Genomic DNA, 21,015 nt, shown 5'->3' with positions numbered 1-21,015 from the left:
CTGCAACACCACCTCTTATACCCTGCTGTGACGCCCGAACATTCTTTACCTGCTATGTCGAGTTGCCAACCCTACCTTCTTTCAACCATGCCCCTGTGATAGCAACAGTATTTGTTGATCAGAGATTGATGTTCTGTCTTACTAGTCAAGATTCCATACATTAAAATAGATGCAATTTAGCCTTCCATTCTTCCTATATGCCTAGCATCTGCTCTAACTCCTGGACTGATCTAACTTCCAGATTTAACTAATGCAAGGCCTTCATCAGTGTTTGATGGCTCTTGGCCTGTACTCACAGGAGTTTAGAATGAGTGGGAGGATCTCATTGAAACCTACTGAATATTGAAAGGCTTGGATAGAGTGGACATGGGGAGGAGAAGACACAAGGATGGTATTGAAAGAAAAAAAATAAATCAGCCATGAACAAATAACGAAGGGTGAATGGTCTAATTCTGCTCCTATATTATCTGGAAAACACCCTCTCTTATTACTACCATTGGAGAAAGTACAAGAGTCTGAAGACCCACCTTCAATGATTCAGAAACAGCTTCTTCCTCTCTGCCATCAGATTTCTGATCGGTATTTTATAATTTACAGTAATTTTCTGTCTTTGCACTGTACTACTGTCATAAAATAAATTTCATGTCATTAGTGACAATAAATCTCATTCCGAACTGTACTTCTCTTCCATCAATCCATCTACTCTGTATCAGGTTCCCCTCCCAAATTAGTTGAAACTCTCCCTATCAGCACAAGCAAACCTCCCTGCAAGGATTTAATTAAGAAAGTTTAATTTCTCAATCTGAAACAGTGGATCTTGAGATTGCATCTTTGGATCAATCTGGTAACTTTACAAACCATTCCGCAAGACCATTCATAATTTTAGTCGTTCCATCACTGACAGAGTGCCTTCAGCCACCAAGGCCTTGTATACTGGAATTCCTTCTCTAAAACCTACACTTCAGCCTTCTTTATTTAAGAGCATTTAATCCTCTCGCCCATTATTTCTTTAAATACCAGTTTAAAAATACTGTCAAACAATACTCCAATGAAATGCTTCTAGTTTTACAGAATTTAAGGGTATCACATGTATACATTGTTAGTTACACAGAAATAACATTTTCTGAAATACATTACTTTCATTGTTTTCTGTGCATTACAGTCAATAAAGCAGTCACAATATAAATGAAAAAAGTTGCTGAAATTTTTAAGTGTATAAATATGTAAAGGACATTATTACTGTATATTTCAATTACAGAAAACAATTTAATACTTAATTGACACAAGAAAATGCAGACGTTGGAAATCCAATGCCACACACACAAAATGCTGGAGGAACTCAGCAGGTCAGGCAGCATTTATAGATCTGCTGAGTTCCTCCAGCATTGTGTGTGTGTTGCTTAATACCTCACTGGAAGCTTTAAAAACTCTAATATGTGAAATGTTGCAAATGCTGTGTTTTATGGCTTATTTCCACTTTTGACTACGGTATTGCCACCTTTAAAGCAAATATGAGGCACTCCTGGCGAAGGGAGTGTAGAGGCTTGGTGCATGATTAATTCAAATGGAAATATTTACCTTTTTATTGTAATATGGGGTTCCAAACAGCCATTTCTGATTACTCAATGAATGGCTGCGCCACTGAGGCCAGGATATTCTCATGCTTAGTCACCAGCTTGACATTGACTTGCTGCCTTTCACTGGGATGGTATTAGGGATACTAAAGTCATCCTCAGAAATCCAGCCATAGTCTCCAATATCAACTATTCAGTTGGAACAAAGCCAAGCTGCCTATTGAATAAAAGGAGCACAAGACTCACATTTCAGCAAACCATCATTGTTGTTTAGTCTACTAATAATTATAGCTTACTCTTGAATATGTAGCTTATTACAGAAAGTACCAGAAACTCACAGAGGTATTTTATCCAATCTTCAGGACTATCTTTTGACAGGATGTTACAGATTATTAACTGAAGTCCGACAACTCCATCATTTAGTTATACATTTAGTCATAGTCATACTTTATTGATCCTGGGGGAAATTGGTTTTCATTACAGTTGCACCATAAATAGTAATAGAACCATTAATAGTTAAATAGTAATATGTAAATTATGCCAGGAAATAAGTCCAGGACCAGCCTATTGGCTCAGGGTGTCTGACCCTCCAAGGGAGGAGTTGATAAATACAATTTGTTATTGTATTTATTCCCCACATACTGCAAATGGCAACAGTGAAAGGCATCTATATAGATTTACAATAAAAAACATGCAATGTTTCTTTTATGACTGCCATATGTTAGTTAATAAATAGTTAACTTTTCACGTGCTTGAGCATGTGAGTGTGAAAAATACTGGCCCTCATTTTTCAGAGGCATCGTCCTACCAGAAACTTACTCAAAGTCAAGATTAGCGTTTAACTGATAATGTCTAATATTTACAGATGCCCCCTCACTGTTTTCCGTTGCATTCTTAATACATTTCTTCAAAACAAAAAGTCTTTGTATCTTTCAAACACATGCATGTCCCTCTCTTCTCATGCTCGTCTGCGTTTTTTCACTTTCCCATTTTTTTTCCAGTTTCGCACCTTTTTTTCGCTTTCTTCATCACTTACCCGGAGTAGCACTTTGTAAAGAAAGATCTTGAACCATTTCCGAAAAACACCAAATGAGAGAAAGTGGCCATCTGGCTTCAGCTAAATATAGCTTTATCCGAACTATGATGGGGTGGGGGGCGGGAGGGTTGGAGAGATATTTTGGCGAACAACTGGGTGATCATACCACCAACATTCATTCCTTGATCTCTCGCATGAAGGGACTGACTGAAAGAATGCTGGCAGGGTCTGGACTGTCCTCCTCGGATGGATCATTGCATTGTGGTAGAAATTTGGGGTGGGGGAGTGTTGAAAGAGAGAGCCATCCAACGCTCACCCCTACCTAAAATAAACGTTGCTTTCAACAGATACAAACAAGTGGTAAGAGTACCAGAACCTTCGAAAGCAAATTCACCCCTCGTTCAACGATTCAGACCATATCCATCCTAAATCTCCTCAGAAATTGTCTCAAGGAAGAGTCACTTGACGACTGCACAATACTCAACGTGATATATTTTAGCTTCAGGGCCACATTCAGTAATGACCTTTGGCTGATATTTGCTTGAGTTCAGGCAATGAAATTACTGAAGATTTAGCGGCTCTAACGATCAAAAGTCGGATTTTCTCAGATGTACGCCACTGCCGCCAGAACAAATGGCCTCCATTTTCTTCTCCTCACCCGTTGAAGCTCGTCAGCATAATTTAAGAAAGGCTTGTTGGGAGGGCGGGTGAAAAGGGGGGAAAAAAAGGGCATTTCTAAATTTCTAACCGTGCTGCGTTTAGAATTACTGATGAGAAATATTCTGAGGCCAGTCTAAGACGTGCTTTTACTTTCACAGTTTCCACAGTTTGTTTTTTTTTAATCGAAACAAACGCATTGCGCAGCTCACACGGAGACCGCGGGCCTACACTTCCTCGCAGCTAATCTAAAGCAGTCGCTACCAAATTAATCAGCAAATCTGTTTACAATTTCTCAGATCGACCGCACCAGACGCCGGCTCCATTTTGTTTCGGCAGCTCCATTTCTCTGCTCGACACCCTGTCTGCACAACAAAAATAGACAACGCCTAAAGGCCGCCTGTAATCCGAAACCGTTTCTGGAAACCACAGGCGCCCACACCCCAAACAATACAAGCACGAAACCTACACCAGCCTAAAAAGGGTTCTTTTTTCTCTATCAGCAGCCTGTGATCTAACAAAATAACTTACATTCCACCAGAATGAGTGGTATCTTTTAAATGCATTTAGAACCATAATTAACCCCAGAAATCAATTTTTCTTGTGCGTCGATTTTTAAATCTTTACAAATTTGCTACAGAAAAAGGCCACGCTGGCAGTACTGCACAATCATTCTTTGAAGTCTGGATTCTCGAAATGCTCCAGTAAGGCGTAAAGATCAAGTGGAATGCTGTGCAAAGGCCTGCGACTGAAATTGAAATGCCTCACACCAAAGCAGTCGCAATTTAAACATTGCTGTTTGTATGCGATATAGAACATTAGAAACATTAAAAACTTGTAGCTGAATCATACATTAAAAATGTGTACTACCCATACTAATGGAATTGTTCCAAGCACAGTCAGTACTTTGCTGAATTCAGATTATATAACAAAAGTGGTACAGACCTTAGTTTTAATCCAGGTTTAAAATAATGTCTCACACACACACACGGCAGTTACGGAGACGCCACCTGCCATAAATATATTTTGAGACAAACATCATGTTTGCTAAAAATATCTTCATACAGAAATAGCTTGCCATATAAGAAAGCATGGAGAGGCCAACGGCAGTCCTGGGTAAAGATCCCACTTTAATTTAAGAACAAAAAGGACGTCGGAAGTCAAACGTTGTATATTTGTTTTCCTTTCAGATGCTGTCTCAGAATCGCACGTCTTTCAAAGCTATATTTACCTGGAGTAAAACGTAAGGAATTAGAAATACAATTTCGAAAATAATTGTTTTAGTCGAAACAAAAAAAAAGGATGTTGCTTTTTAATAGGTTGTCTGATATGTGTTCTAAGATACTGTATTGAAACGACCATGTTACAGGCCAGAAATACACCAATTAAAAATAAAATTGAGCAGCGAAGTACTAAGGTTGTCAAATAAAGAACAACGCCAACCTGCCTCAATAAAAAGATATTAAAGCGAGTCATCCATTGTGTAAAAGTTGAAAATAACAAATAATGTCTATATTGAAAAATAAATACAATCTGAGAAATATGAACATTTAATCTCTTAAAATGAAGACTTACATTACATTTACAAATAAAAATGTACTGCTAAACGACTCCTCTGCCTTTAAAAAACATCCTTTTATAAGAATTATTTAAAAAACACATTTTGCTTCATTTTTCTTTACAAAGGCTTCATTTCAATGTAACTGCAGACGGGTATGCCGTGACCTAGTTTCGACCCCAAGATGAATTCCAAAAAGTTTAAAAAAAAAGAAATAATAATCTTCAGTACTTCGAAAGAGTGCATCCGACTCGTCACCAGCTCTTCAAAGTGTGGCGGAAGATTGAAGAATCTAGATTAGATTCCTTGTTTGGGGAAAAAGAGAAGGAGGCAGCCACTGCACTGTGTTGGGGAGTGTGGAGAGAGCCCTAGTCCAGTGTCACTGCTCCAACAGCGCTCCCATTCGCACACAAAGCCTAAAGTGAACCTCTCTGTTCAGGGAGCTGCTTCAAAAGCCACAAGCCCCATGCAAGCCCCCGTCTGATTGGCTGCCTCTGCCAACCACCTTTAACAAGCAAAATCGGCCAACCATTCAAACCACTCGGAAGTTAACCATTGTGTGACGGACTGGCCGAACCCCCCCGGCCTTTGCAACGGTGCCGGCGTCAAAGCAACGGCCGGGGAGAGCTCGGCCGCGCCAACGGGTGATGGCGAAATGGAAGTTAATGCTCAATTCGAGAGCTCAAACTTGAACCACCTATGCCCATCTTGTTTGGGGACCCAATTTTACGCTACGTAAATATGGTTGGATTCCCAGCCCTGATTCAAAATTACTGTGAGTGGGTCTGAAGCCGGGTAATCACGGGGGTGGCGAAATCTAAGGCGCCTTGAGCCCAGCTGCGTTGTAAAAAATACACGTTTAAATTGTTGTTTCGACCAGCCGAGTGGGTCAGTATTTTTTTTTGAACGGACTGAAGCGTTGAATGTGCGGAGGGAATGGAAAGCTAGTTAATCTCCCCGGAGCAGGCGGGTGGATTGTGGGATACGTAGACTGAGCAGAAGCACACAATATGTGTTGGCTCGCAAAAAGGAGGCAGGGGTTCTACAATGTAATCTAATCAGCGAAATGTAATTGTTTTGCAGATCACGCCGTTCGGTCCCAAACCTTAGAAATCGACGACAATGTCTTTCAAAGAGCTGAGACCTGGCGAGAAACCGAGGCACCACGAAGATCATGGCAAGAAACAGAGTTCAAGTGAGATTGTTTTTCTCCGTCTCTTTTTCTCTAATGGTCCAACGGGCTTAGATTCCCCATTTAATGTGCAACGTATTCGTGGAAGGCAGAGGAAAATATGCAGAACTGAGGATTAATCAGCTTTGTTTGAAATCTTCTTGTGGTTTTGCCGTTTGCAGGTTTGATCAATGGGATGGAGCACAGCCACGCAGGAGGGAGTTCAGCAGAGAGAAAAAGTCACCATTGGCGAAGTTATAAGTTGATTATTGACCCAGCGTTGAAGAAGGGACAGCACAAACTCTACCGCTATGATGGCCAAAATTTCAGTCTCCCCGTGAGTATTGCTGTGGCAGTGTTTGCCTCGGTGTTTGCTCTGTTTTGCCGAGGATGCTGCCATTGTTAAAATGTTATAAGCGGATAAAGTTACATTATGGTTTGTCCTGTCAGGTGCTCTTAAACTTGTATATTCACTCTGTTAGCACTTTCTGTTTGCTATACGTTCTTAACTTCCCCCCTCCAAAGCGGTGTTAAACATTCTCGTTACAGAATCCCGGTGTTCCACCGGTTGATACCGTTAGAGACCCTCGACTTGGACGCATGTGGACCAAAAGCAAAGAGATGGTTTTGCCTGTTCCAAAATTTAAGGTAGGTTGAGGAAGTCGGGATGTTTTCTCCACTATTTGAACATTCATTTCTGTCGGTAGCATATCACTCCAACATTTTTACCTTGCAACTGCAGAACGGGAGTAAACAAATATAAAACTTCTCTTTTTGATTAGAGATAGAGGGTAAATTTGATTGAATGTACTCCTGGTGCCAACAGATCGACGAGCATTACGTGGGACCCGTACCTCCTAAGCAGGTTACGTTTGCAAAGCTGAACGACAACGTTCGAGAGGCGTTTCTGCTGGACATGTGCAAGAAATACGGCGAGGTGGAAGAAGTGGAGATACTTTACAATCCCAAGAATAAAAAGCACCTGGGAATCGCGAAAGTGGTGTTTGCGACGGTGAAGGGAGCGAAAGATACAGTCCAGCACCTCCACAGCACTTCCGTAATGGGAAACATCATTCATGTGGAACTCGACACCAAAGGTGGATAGAAGTTACTTTTCTTTACGTGCGTTCTACCGGACTGGCTGTCGCTAAGGTCATGTTCGTTTTATTATCGGGGTTGTCATTTAAATATGTAATATTGACTCATTTTCACGGCGTTTGCTAGTCACGTGGACATACAAATGCAAGTTGTTTAATGTTGCTAGGAAACAGAGGGACTGCTGCAATTTGTAAAATCTTCCCATCCTATGCATTTCAAGAAACTTGTTAGTTGTTGGTACACGAATGAATGACTGTTGACTATGCAGCCACACTCCTTTGATTTGATAGCATTCGCGACCAGTTTTTGCAAAGTAGAGTCAGTTTTTTAAAAAATACACCAGTCACGTGGAATTGGGATCAATATGTTGATTCCGGTCATGAAGGGTGTCGTTTGTTTCAGCTTTGAGGGGTGCCCGTCTGTTTTCCGCCGGCGACTGGCTCCCGGTTGTGTGTAGATTTAGCCTGGTTTTCTGCCTGAACGCTCCGTAGTGATCACGCTCCTGCTGTCCTCCAGGTGAACATCGGATGAGGTACTACGAGTTGCTGGTCGGTGGCCACTTCACCCCCCAGACGCTTCCTGTCGGTACCGATGCCTTTTTTGACTCCTCTCCCATAATAAACAATGAGTTTGGACAGGTATGGACGGTTTTATTATGCTTGATTATACTGTAACAGCCGCTTGATAACTCGTGCGTTGGAATAATGTGTTTCAGTGACCCCCACTATGCAACTTAACGGTTATATTAGTGCAGTCAGTTTAACTGGCGACACGAGGGCAGAGAGTCAAATTTTTGAAATGAAACTGGCTTATCGATGATTCTCACCGACGCCAATGTGAATATTTAGAGCCAAGTCCCCCATGTGAATCTCAGTACAGTGAGAGTAGCGACGCAGTCAAAGCTCCTTAGGGGAGGTTTCGCGGTTTTAAAGCTCCTTATCGTGGAGGCAGTAGATTAACAACTAGCAACAGAGCTTACCGATTCCATCCTGTGTTTTCAGCAGCAATAGAGTGGGTCTGAAAGATTTGAAATATCTGTAACTGAGCAATTAGTTCAATAAATTTCTATTTCTTTTAACATGGGAAAGCTGTCAGGTCCTGATTGAGCGCCTGATTTCAAGTTGTTGATGCGTTGATACATAAGAAAAAGAGGATTGCTATTCAAAAACGTTGAGTGATTTCCACTTTAAAAGTCAAGCTCTGTTTCCTTGTTTGTTGATACGGGAGATCAATTATTGATAGAATTTTACGGACAGTGGGAGGCCGGTTGGTTAGTTATGTTTACGGGGGGGGGGAAGGGGTGTTAGTTTGAGGGAATTAATCCAACTTTCTAAATCAACAGCCTTGTAGATTAAAGCACAAATGCTCATTCGGGTGTTTTTAAGCATGATTGGGGAGGGGATCTTCTGTCCTAAACAACTTTCTTAGACAGTGGGTCTAAAAATGTGTATAATACCATAACTGTACACTGATGGAGACCCTTCATCCATCCCTTCTCTAAACCTCAGACCTCTGCTATCTAATTATGACCTTCATGTTTACTCAGTGTAGGATTCTCTTAATTTTATTTTACACTGTGGTGCAAAGTTGTTCCTGATCGTAATGTATCTGGTTATGCATATCTTGCGTATGGTTCAAAGTACATTTATTATCAAAGTATGTGTATATATTATTTGATAACACAAATGCATTGAGCCCAGACTGTTCCAGTCTTTTAAAAGTGGCAATGGGATGACTCATTACTGTTTTTCTGCCGGATTACTGTTTTATAGAAAAAAATCTAAATTAAAACATTTTTCCCAGCTTCTCATAAATAACTACTTAATTTGGTTAAATCTAATTTGACTTCATAGAGCTGTTAAGTGGTGTTTGCTTGAGGCAATTGCTAAAAAGATATATAGTTAAATGCTTAAATAACCTTAAATTTTCTTAAGTTTCATCAATACTTTTGAAATTTTGCCCATACTTAATGAGAAAATATCTTTATTTAAAAAGTAGTTGTGACAAGACTCCTTTCTTCAAATTGATGGTTAAAATGTTTTTTTCAACCTTTGGCTCTAAAATATGGAATACGTTAATCACTGACCCAAGTTTAGTTTCCAAATTAGTTCCTTGTTGTGTTTCAGAGCCAATGTATATAATGTCAACCTTGGAAGTGTGTGAAGGAAGTGGTCAGTGGTAATTTGTTATCTGGTGTTTTCTTTCAACTTTGTGAGGAAATGTCTGTGTCCAGGGTCCAGGTTTGGAACCTCATGTCGCTTTTTCTTCCATTGTGGCCAATACATGGGAGCTTACGGTGGGAGAATCCTTTGTGATACCCTGCCAGCTAATAGTGGTGATAATATAGTAATGCATTGGAGCACAAATCCGGCCTTTATTTCATTAAAAGTGAAGGACTGTTTACTGGAGAAATTAACATTATCATCAACTCCATAAGCTGCAATAATCCAGAGTTATTTAATGGGTGTTACTCAACCTAATAATAATCTATCTAACATCTGTAGCGCATCTTGTGCTGATATTTTCCAGCTTAATGCCTAATGGTTAACTGAGGTAAACTATATCTTAGTAGCTGGACTCCTATAACTTGCCCATCAGAATGCCACAATATGCACTTAATGGAGACCTTCAGCATAGGTGCTGGAATTCTTCCTTATTACGTCACAGGCTTTCTGTGTGGGAAGTAAAATAATGCTCAACGCTGGGAAAACATACCTTAGAGTAACACACACAAAATGCTGGAGGAACACTGCAGGTCAGTCAGCATCAATGGAAATGAATAAACAGTCGATGTTTTGGGCTTGGACCCTTCCTCAGGACTCATTTATAGTCATTTAACATTAATTATAACATTAACAGTTTAAGTCTTGATGTTGAACTTTGAATAAAGCTTCAAAGCCATTTTGTCTTGCCATTTTTATTTCTCATTTCTGTATAGATCACACACCTTAATAACGGCACGGATTATTTGAGAGTGTATTTATACTTTCAGAAGCTGCAATCTCCTGAGTTTAAATTTGTATTTTGTTTTATCTATCACAGGCAAGTTGACTTTAAGAATGTTATGTTTGGCTTTTATGAGGCTAGAAAGGACAATTGGTCACTGCTCATTCATCATCCTCGAGCATTCACAACAAAATAACTGTGGCTGAGTAGAATCTGCTTCAAAACACATTCTGGCAATTGTTTCAGGATAAACATGGGGACAAAACTTTAGCTGCCCATCAACTCCCCATGCAAACACGAGGAAATCTGCAGATGCTGGAATTTTTTTAAAATTCGTATTTTTTTTCAAATCTCTTACTAGCTCTTCTTTCAGTTAGTCCTGATGAAGGGTCTCGGCCGGAAACGTTGACTGTACCTCTTCCTAGAGATGCCGCCTGGCCTGCTGCGTTCACCAGCAACTTTTACGTGTGTAACTCCCCATGCAATGCAACTAAGCTTAGAGACAGAACTAACGTTTTGTTGCATCATTAAAGTTGAGTTAAGAGCTGTCATGGAGAATTTTACATATATCACAGACAGTGAGCATGTCACACATTTTCCCTTGTATAGATATGTAGTCTGCTAGTTGTCCAGTGATTTCATTTGGCAAAATTAGCATGAGGATGCAGGGTGACCGAAGGGTAGGTTTTTTGTGTGTTCTTCCTTTTGTGTTGCTGGGCTCCTGATAACATTGGTGGTGTATTTATTGTTAATAATTATTGTAATTATGATGCTTCACTGTGGTTTGAGTGTGTTAGCTTTGGGAAACACTAATAGAAAGGAAGAAATTTTAAGGCAAAAGACAAGTTTTTTTGTAATATAGAAACTTAGGCTGTGTAGCTATGAAGTTTTACTGTCTCACATTATGTATATTGTACTTATATTTGGTTTTATTTCATCAAGGACTGATTTTACATTTAAAAAGAATTGCGGATATATGTGTGCATAGTTTGCATGCTTTACAGTTGAAAGTTGCCTTGAAAGTCAGCTGAGGTGGACACTTTTTTTATGCATACAGCTTGTATTTTCAGGGAGCGCTGTCAAAACTCTTATCAAATTCTAGCTTTTCTTAATAGAAACCTAATGATCAGTACATAATTGTTCGTCACGTGCCCTCTCCACCCTAGTCTAAAGACCACTTATTAGCATGTAGTTTTATATTGTTGCTGACAAAAGATTTACTTTTAAAATATAAATGAGATTGATTTAATGGGGAAATATTTAAAAATGCATTAATGTTTTATTTTTAAATAAATAAGGTGAAACTAAGATGTAAATAGACAAAACGGTCTACGATATAACTAGAACTCCTACTATAAATTCATATTATTAATTTTTGTTTATTCTGATTACCTTCTGTATTGCTGTTTTTTGTCTGTCACCCATTGATTCTATGCAGACAATTAACACTTAGCCAGTCAATTCTTTTTACTATGTGTTATGAAGTCTCTGAAAATGATGTGGGTGCAAATTAACTTTTCCACTTTGTGTTGAAACATGGCCCTTTTGGTGAAGTCTGTGGTCCCTGTTACAGTAGCATGAATTGACAGTATATAGAGAATCATGGGACAAAATTGTGGTCCTTTTTCTATCTGCAATTATTCTCACTGAGCTGTTGTGCTCTGGTTTCATATTACAGAGTCTGTCCATGTCAAACTTAAATTCTTGCACGTCTCTGCTAATGTGGAAGAGTGCCATTAATGAAGTAATTAATGGAATGGCATTTAAATAGCCTTTTTTGTTAAGGGAAATGTAATCAGAAAGAAATTGTTGTGGAAATTCAACCCACTTGTAGGTTTGTCTGGCTTGGTAAAATGTAGTGTTTGAAAGGTAGCCTTGAACAAAGATCTCTTCATCTTCCCACATGTGAATTAAATTGTGTCACTGCAAATAGCACTCCATAAATAACCTCCCCCCACCCTCCATACTACCAGTCATGTAGCTTTGGATTCTATTTAATTTCTGTATTAATGACCATAATTTGGCATTTACAGTCAGTATAAGTTCTAGTTTTGTGGTTATTCCTGCATTAATCAAGTAGTTAAAACGTTCCCAATGGCCTAATTGCTGTATGTGGAGCCTGGTGTGAAACTAAGTGGTGTAAGATGAATGGATTTATTCTGGGGAAGCAGCAGACTACCTATCATTGCCCACTGGATTAGAGAGGCAAACCATTCCTGTTCTGGAATTGGCAAAGACTTGAACTGTAAAGTATTCGGTTATGGGCTTTGGATGCTCTCAGGATCAAAATTAGACAGAATGCTTCTCAGTATCAAATAGCTTATCAATACTTGCTAACAGAAGACGTGATTTGGACGTGATGGTGGAACTGTATTGTTGCCAAATAGAGAAAGTTAGAAGGTCAGGCAGGGAAGCAAGAGAGGGAAATGACTGATTTAAAAACCTGAAATGAGTCCATAAACTTATACAGTTTCACTGCTGCTAAGTGAATGGGTTGTTCTTTTTGGGAATTTCCAGTTAAAAATGTTCATTTCTGGCTGAATTGTTAATTGCAAAGAGTAGTTCTCAGATATTAATGGTTGTCATAATTTCATAATTAAGTAGTTAAAACTCATCCCATAGAATTGGTACAGTGGGACAAAGATTAGTATTGTGCCAGATCCAGTGACCAAGTCTCATTCGTGACCTTGGGTGCTGAGTGTGGATTTTGCTTGCTACCGCTGTGACTGCATGGGTTCCAGTTTTCTCTCACTTTTGGTTGGTAAATTGACCACTGCAATTGGCAGGAAAGTTAGCTAGAATTGGGAGCTGATGAGTATGCTAGAGGGAGAAAAATATGATTAGCATTGATTGGTGCTGGATGGTTAGTGGGCCAAGAGTTCCTTTTCCTAAAGTTCAACATTTTGGAAAAGGTGTTCTACATTATTTAGGTATGTGTCCAAAAACATCAGCTGTTAGAATGAATTTTGCAATGAATAATAAGTTGTGTAGGCAAGCTTTGGATCATTGATAGTAATAAATATGGTCATTAATAGATGATGGAATTGTTAAAATGGAACAGAAGAGATAGATTTGAAGAACAAATTTTTTTTAAAAATGCAGTAAACATTTGACAGCAGTGTCCAGTGATACAATTTCTTTAGTTTCTGAATGGGTTTAGTTTCATTTTTGTGGATCGTGAACATGAAAAAGCGGTTTAAAATGCATCTGTACTTAAGCCAAATACTTGAAAATACAGTTTTTTCCAGTTGATTTATACTTACAGAAAAAAAACAAGTTCAGGATTTTGGGTTTCTGCAATTCCTATCACACCTCTGAATTAATTTCCCCTTGAAACCACGTAATGCAACTAATTTAAGGATTATATCATTCGGAAACTGGCTTAGCAAAATAGCAGACTTAATTGTTGATTTTTTTTAATATGGATATTATTTGAGAAGCAATACTTGGAGGTACTCTGTAAAACTGGTTGTAGTTCAATGTAGGTTCATATTGCGGATTCTGCAATACCTGCTTATCTTAGCCAGGCTAGCTGATGGGCTTTAGGGAGGTTCTAAAACCATAGAATATTAAGATTCAGCCCATATGTCCCTACCAGGTATTGGTGAGTTGATCAATTTGTTACCATGTCTGACTTAATGACTGGCTGTGAAGCTGTATCACACTAATGGCATGGCATTCCAACACTCAAATCTATCAGCATTCGTAAGAAGCTGGGGAAAATTAAGTAAAGTGGATTCCAGGTAATTGGGACACATCGGGACCAATACATTTTGGCCCAATTAGCCAAAGTTCCATGAAAATAGTTAAAAATGTACAAATGACCAACTACTGTTTATATAATAAATTATGTATTTAAATAAAGTACAGAACAAATTTGAACACTTATCAATACAGTACTATAAAACTGTGTTTAGTTCCTAGCAGTTATTGATGGAGGAATTCATCTAGTGTACGCTGCCATGTTCTTTTGATTGACTGTAAACAAACAAAATCGGCGCAGACACCTAGTGCGGATGATGGACCGTCTTCATTCAATTTTCGGCAGTTGCTTCCTCCAAATCTTCACTTTCATTGTGACATTCAAGATGATTGTTGATACCTTCAAAATCTTCATGTTTCTAACTTGTTGAAGTAGTGAAATTGTTTCATTTACACCCCCTTTTTCCCCTCCCTCCCCCACAGTTTCTGGCATCTACAAGTCAGTTCTGAATAGTCTTGCTGCTTATTTGAACTATTGCTTCTTTTTGAACATAGACAATCACATGCAACTGACGCTATTTAAGAACTGTTCACTCTGAAGCACAGTGTAGCATCTATTGTCCATACAAGTGCACGTGTCTGACACTAATTAGAAACTGTTCAGCAACAGTCTCTTGCCGCAATTAAACGGCATAGTGTCCCAAGTAAACTAAGGGAATCCCAGCTATTTTCTGGATTCGTTTTTGTTCTTTAAGAGTTGTCGCAAGTCAGCGGATGCCCCTGTTAACAGATAGCCCAATTAACTGGAATGCATTGTAATTCAGTCCACTCATAGTAGTACACAGATGTGCCTTCTGCAATATTTCTGCTTGGAAGGATTGTTTTTTGATTCTGCACAATGATTTTAGCCCTGTTCTTTGAAGGTGCATTATAAAAGGCAAAATAGGGTACTCACTTGCCAGAAAGAGGGGATCGGAAGTTGTGTATCTTTAAAGCCAACTGTGGAGTGGCTATAGTTATGGTCATTGATCTAGTCATCTTTGGAGTAATAAGAATTCAGCTAATTTCACAATAGCTGAATTTCCAATTTAAATCTTTTTCCCCTTTGCTATTTTATTCCACCATAATATGTGTGCAATTGTTGAATATTGTTAGAATAGCGTTCTCAAATTGTTGAGAGCACTAAGCTGTCAGTGTCAAAACAAGATATTTAAATTTGTTAAGGCTCAAGCAATAATTCTTTTTCTTCTCATTGCTACAGGTCAACGATCTCCAGAAACCTCGAAGCGGTGAAAATTACCTTCCCGTGGGACCGTCTGTAACCCCAAATAGTAGCACCCCTTTCTCCCATGATACTGCTTATTCCAGTTGCCGCCAGGATACTCCAAATTCGTACAGCCAGTATACGCCGCAGTCATCCCAAGGCACACCACATACTCCACGATTGGGAACCCCCTACTCGCAGGATTCCAGCTACTCTAGTCGGCAGAGTACACCAGCTTATTCTTACTCACAGGAGTCTGGGTACAAGTCCAGAAGACCGGAATCTAATTATCAAGATTCCTTCAGGAGATTGGGACACCATTACTCACATAACACAGGAACGTATAGAGGTTCTGAGCTTCCAATTAACACTTACAAGTCAGCTCGCTCCGAGAGTGGATCCTTTTCACATAACCCTGCGGTGAGCCAGTCTGGGACAAACTACCAGTCAGCTTTTTCTCCTTACCAAAATGTGCACTCTACTCAACCATTTTACCCCCGTACCTTGGATCAGCAACATGGTCAGTCATCCAGAGATCATGATTACAGAAGACCTGTGCTACCATCTGATGCCTTTGGGCAAAATAATGCCAATTTGGATGTTGGGCCTGCAAAGGAAAAAGTGGAAGATTCAGTTTCTTTGGAGACTAACATCTCAAATGATCAGACACCTGCTTCCTTTACCAAATCTCCTGAAAGGTCTGTGACTCCTGAAGCCCTAATACCTGAAACAGCTAGTAGCTCAACTCAACCAAACAGTTTAGATTCTCGTATTGAAATGCTTTTGAAGGAGCAACGAACGAAGCTTCCCTTCTTTGACCAAGAATCTGATATTGACATCAAAATGGAGCACAGTCCCATATCTTCCTCTTCCTCCCAACTATCGCCATTGCCACTTCCTGGGTCAAACACTCACTTGCTTCATCGAGGTCCTACTCCGTCCTCTCGCCCTTCTAGCACGGGCCTGGAGGATGTAAGTCCAACTCCCCTTCCAGATTCGGATGACGAGGATCCTATTTTTGAAACTGTCCAACAGAACCAAAGCTCGAGGTCTGCGTCAGAGGCCGGTATGACTCCTGTTGATCAGTCCAGTCAGATGAGTAGGTTCTCCACATCTTCTGATAGTAGGGCACCTGCGGTTAAAGCAGAGCCCTGCGAGGCAAATAACGAAGCTGTAGAACCAACGCCTGCTCCAGACACATTGGAAGAAGTGAGTAAACCAATTTTCTGCCTAAGTTTTGCATTGTACTTTAAACAATGTATAGCTTAACACACAGTGTGCTATTCTGTATAAGATTCCTGATCTTTTTGTGAGGTGTTCTTGAACTTGATTCTAATTTGAGAATCAGAATCAAGGTTTAATATCACTGGCATATGAGGTAGTGTTCATGGGTTCAGTGTCCATTCAGAAAACGGACAGCAGAGGGGAAGAAGCTGTTCCTGAATCATTGAGTGTGTGTCTTCACACTTCTGCACCTCCTCCCTGATGGTAGCAGCGAGAACAAGGCGTGCCCTGGGTGATGGGGGTCCTTAATGATGGATGTCACCTTTTTGAGGCATCGCTCCTTGAAGATGTCCTGGATACTATGGAGGCTAGTGCTCATGATGTAGCAGACTAAGTTTACAACTCTCTGCAGCTTGTTCTTTATGTTGATTGATGTGCTGAATTGAACCTGTTACCGTAACATCATGGATTTGTCTTGTTTTCTAAATATATTTTAGAATTACCTTAACCAAAAAGAAATGGATTTGTTAATCCTTGAAATCCTGGTTGAATGTCATACAGTAGCCATTGGCATTGTTTTTCAATGAGTTTGGTCTGTAGTATAATTTGCCTGGAGTTCCACTAATTTGTTGCCGTTCAGCTTGAAAATAAGGGATAAAATGAAATGAACAGTGCCAATGATCAGATCTGTATTTTTGAAAGTTGTTGATGTGAGTACAACTATCATAGTGGCTTAGTACATCTAATTCCATTTTGTAACTAATTGGAATATAATTCTTTGGAGAGCCTTATACAATTATCGTACCACCTCAGTATCGACGAAGCAATTACGACTATTTTGTCTCGCTGACTTTTTGAAAGAATTAGTCCATTAGTTCCACTCTCTTGCACACTTCTCAGTCACAATGTGCCAAGTTTTCTGTTCCAAAGTTTTCCAAAATTCCTTTTCTGACTATTACTATTACTGTTTTTCATGCCACGTATTCCAAATTATAATTTATTACATAAAATATCCTGTTTCCCCTCTGGTTTCTATGAGTTGCCTCTATTTCCAAATGTAAAATTCCTTCTAGCTTAGGAATGCAAGTCCAAGTTTCAGTTTAATTTCCATCTATTTACCGCTCTGCTATCAATCCTCTCTATGCATTCTTTAGGATAACTACATGTTCCTCTGCAGTAAACTCTCATTTTTAAAAAATCTCCCAAATTATCCAGATTCCTCAGCAACTGGGCACAATCTTTCTATTCTTTATAATCCATTCCTATTTGTGAATTGACACACTTGAAAAATTGTGTTATTCTGTCTTTCTTCATGTCGTCAATCAAATTAACAAAAGGCCACGGGTAGCAATTTATCCTTGTTCAACCACTCTAAAGGCATCATCTGGTAATAGCTGTGTCTTGTATTGCTTTTGAAATTTTATTGCATCAAAGCCATTGGCTAAAGTTAAAGATTTATAGGTCACTGGGCTATTGTCATCAGATGTATCATGCGCCAGCCCATGACAAAGTTCTTACATTTTGTGACTCTAAGATGCAGCCAATTTTGTATCTCTCCTTTGCTGAGATGTTTGGAAGTCCATCAAGCCTGGAATGGTACTTCCTTGCAAAGTCTTAACATGACACACTTTTGTGGGTAATGTTATCCTTCTCCTTCCTTTCCCTTTTCCGTAATGCAAGGCCATGTCATTTGTGCATGGATCAAGAATCAGCAGATTGAAAAATAAAGTAAAATTCCATGGGAATGAATTTTATTCTCTATCTCAAATTTCTAGGGAGTGATTTATCAATTCTGTAAAGGCAAACAACCATAACACAATGGTCACTTGTACTCTTGATTTATCAATCATATTATTTGGTGGATACTCCAAAGGCCCCAGAATTTTCTTTCTGTTTTTGATGTCATTATCATGGTTTGAGAAATCAACTTGTCAGAGCAGCACAACTCAATGAAATGGATGGGTTGTTATTAAATTAAGCCTGCATTTCATTATCTACCTGCCTTGTTTGTGTTTGAATGAGCTGAGTGAGTGGAAATGGGCACTGGTTATCTTCAAAGGGTTTTGTTTAGTGGTTATCTCTGATGACATACTAGGGCTTCTTGACTGCCAGGTAACTTCAGTAGAGACAGAGTTGTTTTCCCAGAATACTTCAGCAGATCCCTCACTGTAACTTGCACATTGTCGCTCTCAAAGTCTTCCCTCATACAAGTCAGGTTTTAAAATATTTATTTCTTCAATTGTGTGAATCAAGAAAAGTACAGATGTTGGAAACTGCAACAAATACATTGAAAATTTGAATCTTAATTTATGTGTTCAATTTAGGGAAGCTGATGTTAAAACTCTTGTAGATTATTTTTATTTGCCTAAAACACCGCATCTAAGTCGGCTTAAGACTCCTGTATTGCTACCCTTTCTGTGACACTTCAGTGATACAATATAGCCAGGGTTTTTTGGACTCTTAAATTCAATGTTTTTAATGAAAAGCTGAAAATCTTATCAGATTTCAATATTTCAGTCCAGGTTACACATTTAAAAAAATATATATTTGCTAAGGGATGGATTGCAAATGCAGTTTGTGCACCTGTGTAAACTCAACTAGTGTCTTCATCACATGCATGTTAATTTTTAAGGAGCAAGCTAAAATGTTGTCTGTTGTTCAGCAATGTGCATGTGTTCACTTCTAGAGTTCATGATCTGATCAGTTTTTTGATACTGGAGAGGCACTGGTGAATACAACATGCCTTCCCAGACACAGCATGAGTTTGTTAGCTTGTACCAGTTTATATTTTTCATATCAACTTGATGCAAATCATCTGCTTTTCTTATTAGTTGGATAATTGTCTGAAGGGAGGGTGAGGGCTTTGGACAGTGTGTAGTGTATTATTCAGGCTATGAAATACATCTAAAAATGTGAGGCCTTGTGACCTTGAATGCTGAAGCTAATTGCATAAGGAGTATGGGTGCCAAGGCCAGTTAAGACATTACCTTGAAGTTGCCAGAAATTGTAGAGCTTCTGTTTGAGACAGGATTTGCTTTCTAGGGAGTCTAAGTGAGGAGCAGCTGGTGAAATTTCACTTTGGTGATCGTTTCCTCCTCTGGTGTTGAAGGTGAAAGTAACTGTGAAAGTGGTGGTTTCCACCCCCCCCACCCACCTTATTTCAATTGGAACTTTTCAAATTGACGTAATAGGGGTAGAGGTCTGAAAGAACTTAATTTTGTTCCAAAATGGGCCCTGTGCCCAGTTTATTTTCTGTTGTCCACCGATGTTGGCATTGGAATGTGTAGTGATACTGTGGGTAGCCCATGGCACATCCTTGTGTTGGTTGTTAACTGAAATGAAGCATTTCACTGTATGTTTCGATAAACATAGAAAACCTACAGCACAATACAGGCCCTTCGGTCCACAATGCTGTGCTGAACATGTACTTACTTTAGAGATTCTCGAGGGTTACCCATAGCCCTCTGTTTTTCTAAGCTCCATGTACCTATCCAAGAGTTTCTTAAGAGACCCCATTGTATCTGCCTCCACCACCATTGCCGGCAGCCCACTCTATGCTCTCACCACTCTCTGTAAAAAAACAAACTTTCCCCTGACATCCCCTCTGTACCTTCTTCCAAGCACCTTAAAACTGTGCCCTCTCATGATAACCATTTCAGCCTTGGTGGGGTGGGGGGGAAGCCTCTCACTATCCACACGATCAATGCCTCTCATCGTTGTATACACCTCTATCAGGTCACGTCTCCATCGCTCCAAGGAGAAAAGGCCAAGTTCACTCAACCTATTCTCATAAGGCATGCTCCCCAATCCAGGCAACATCCTTGTAAATCTCCTCTGCACCCTTTCTATAGTTTCGACATCCATCCTGTAGTGAAGTGACCAGAACTGAGCACAGTACTCCAAGTGGGGTCTGACCAGGGTCTTATCCATGTGATAAGTAAATTAATCTGAATCTCAGCTTGGCCTATCAGAACATTTTACAAAATATTTTGGGAGAAGGTTTAAATAAAATGAATGACCAAGTAAACTAGGTCTGTGCATACCTTTAACTTTTTCGTAAAATGTGCACAATTGTCTCCTTCCATTATATTTAACCGGGTAAAAGTATAGTTTGTGTGCTTGAATCCTTGATGGTGCTGATGATTGACCTCAGCTAAGACACTGGATGAATACACCATACAATATTAAAGTCTGTCCCACATTTTTTAAATATATCAACTTTTGGGAGGAGCTCTGTGGAAATCATATGGCTGCTTTGTTTGCTGAATAATTACATGAAGCAAGAGTATAAAGTTGCTGAGGATGTAGTGCATCATTGGGCTGGGAAATGCACAAAGCACATTAAGTGTGAACAAGTGATTTACATAGGTGTGAAGGAATGAGGCCTCTGATCTGCCCAGAGCCTGAGTTCATTTGCATGAGGGGAATGGCAGACTTTACAGAGCTTGAAGGAAGTGGTACTTTGACCTTGATATTAAAAGGAGAAAAAGAAGGCTGCGAACGGGCCTAAGAACAGGTGCAAATCTCAGCAAGTTGGGACTTGGGAGTACTGTAAATTTTAAGATCCTTTGCAACGCACATAAAATGCTGGTGGAACTCAGCATCTATGGAAATGAGCAAACAGTCGACGTTGGGGATGAGAACCTTCTTAACGACCGAGAAGGAAGGGAGGAGATACCAGAATAAAAAGGTGGGGAGGGGAAGGAGGCTAACTAGAAGGTAATAGGTGAAGTCAGGTGGGTGGGAAAGGTCAAGGTTAAGAAGGAATCTCGTAGGAGAGGAGAG

At 39.6% G+C, this 21,015-nt stretch overlaps 2 protein-coding genes across 6 annotated transcripts in view; one reads left to right on the top strand and one right to left on the bottom strand.

Moving 5' to 3' along the window:
• The window catches only part of rhof (ras homolog family member F), a 64,286-nt gene extending 59,116 nt beyond the window's left edge, over positions 1 to 5,170 (bottom strand). Inside the window, exons 1-3 of one of the 5 annotated variants that reach the window (XM_063034620.1) lie at positions 5,057 to 5,170; positions 4,213 to 4,498; positions 1,579 to 1,791 (exon numbers count right to left, since the gene is read on the bottom strand). In XM_063034620.1, coding sequence (XP_062890690.1) covers positions 1,579 to 1,662 — 84 coding nt within the window. In that variant the 5' untranslated portion in view covers positions 1,663 to 1,791; positions 4,213 to 4,498; positions 5,057 to 5,170. Of the gene's footprint in view, positions 1 to 1,578; positions 2,588 to 2,610; positions 3,697 to 4,212; positions 4,499 to 4,842; positions 4,980 to 5,056 lie in introns of those variants that run through there. The other 4 variants (XM_063034617.1, XM_063034618.1, XM_063034619.1 and 1 more) reach the window with 4 other exon arrangements.
• Positions 5,171 to 5,480: 310 nt separating this feature from the next.
• setd1ba (SET domain containing 1B, histone lysine methyltransferase a) overlaps positions 5,481 to 21,015 on the top strand; it is a 161,691-nt gene continuing 146,156 nt past the window's right edge. The window contains exons 1-7 of the mRNA XM_063034613.1: positions 5,481 to 5,600; positions 5,909 to 6,020; positions 6,179 to 6,333; positions 6,546 to 6,644; positions 6,823 to 7,093; positions 7,611 to 7,732; positions 15,004 to 16,215. Coding sequence (XP_062890683.1) covers positions 5,948 to 6,020; positions 6,179 to 6,333; positions 6,546 to 6,644; positions 6,823 to 7,093; positions 7,611 to 7,732; positions 15,004 to 16,215 — 1,932 coding nt within the window. The 5' untranslated portion in view covers positions 5,481 to 5,600; positions 5,909 to 5,947. The remainder of the gene's footprint in view (positions 5,601 to 5,908; positions 6,021 to 6,178; positions 6,334 to 6,545; positions 6,645 to 6,822; positions 7,094 to 7,610; positions 7,733 to 15,003; positions 16,216 to 21,015) is intronic.

The sequence above is a fragment of the Mobula hypostoma genome, chromosome 27 (assembly GCF_963921235.1).
Source record: "Mobula hypostoma chromosome 27, sMobHyp1.1, whole genome shotgun sequence".
Taxonomy (NCBI): Eukaryota; Metazoa; Chordata; class Chondrichthyes; order Myliobatiformes; family Myliobatidae; genus Mobula; species Mobula hypostoma.
This window is presented reverse-complemented; position numbering and strand designations above follow the sequence as displayed.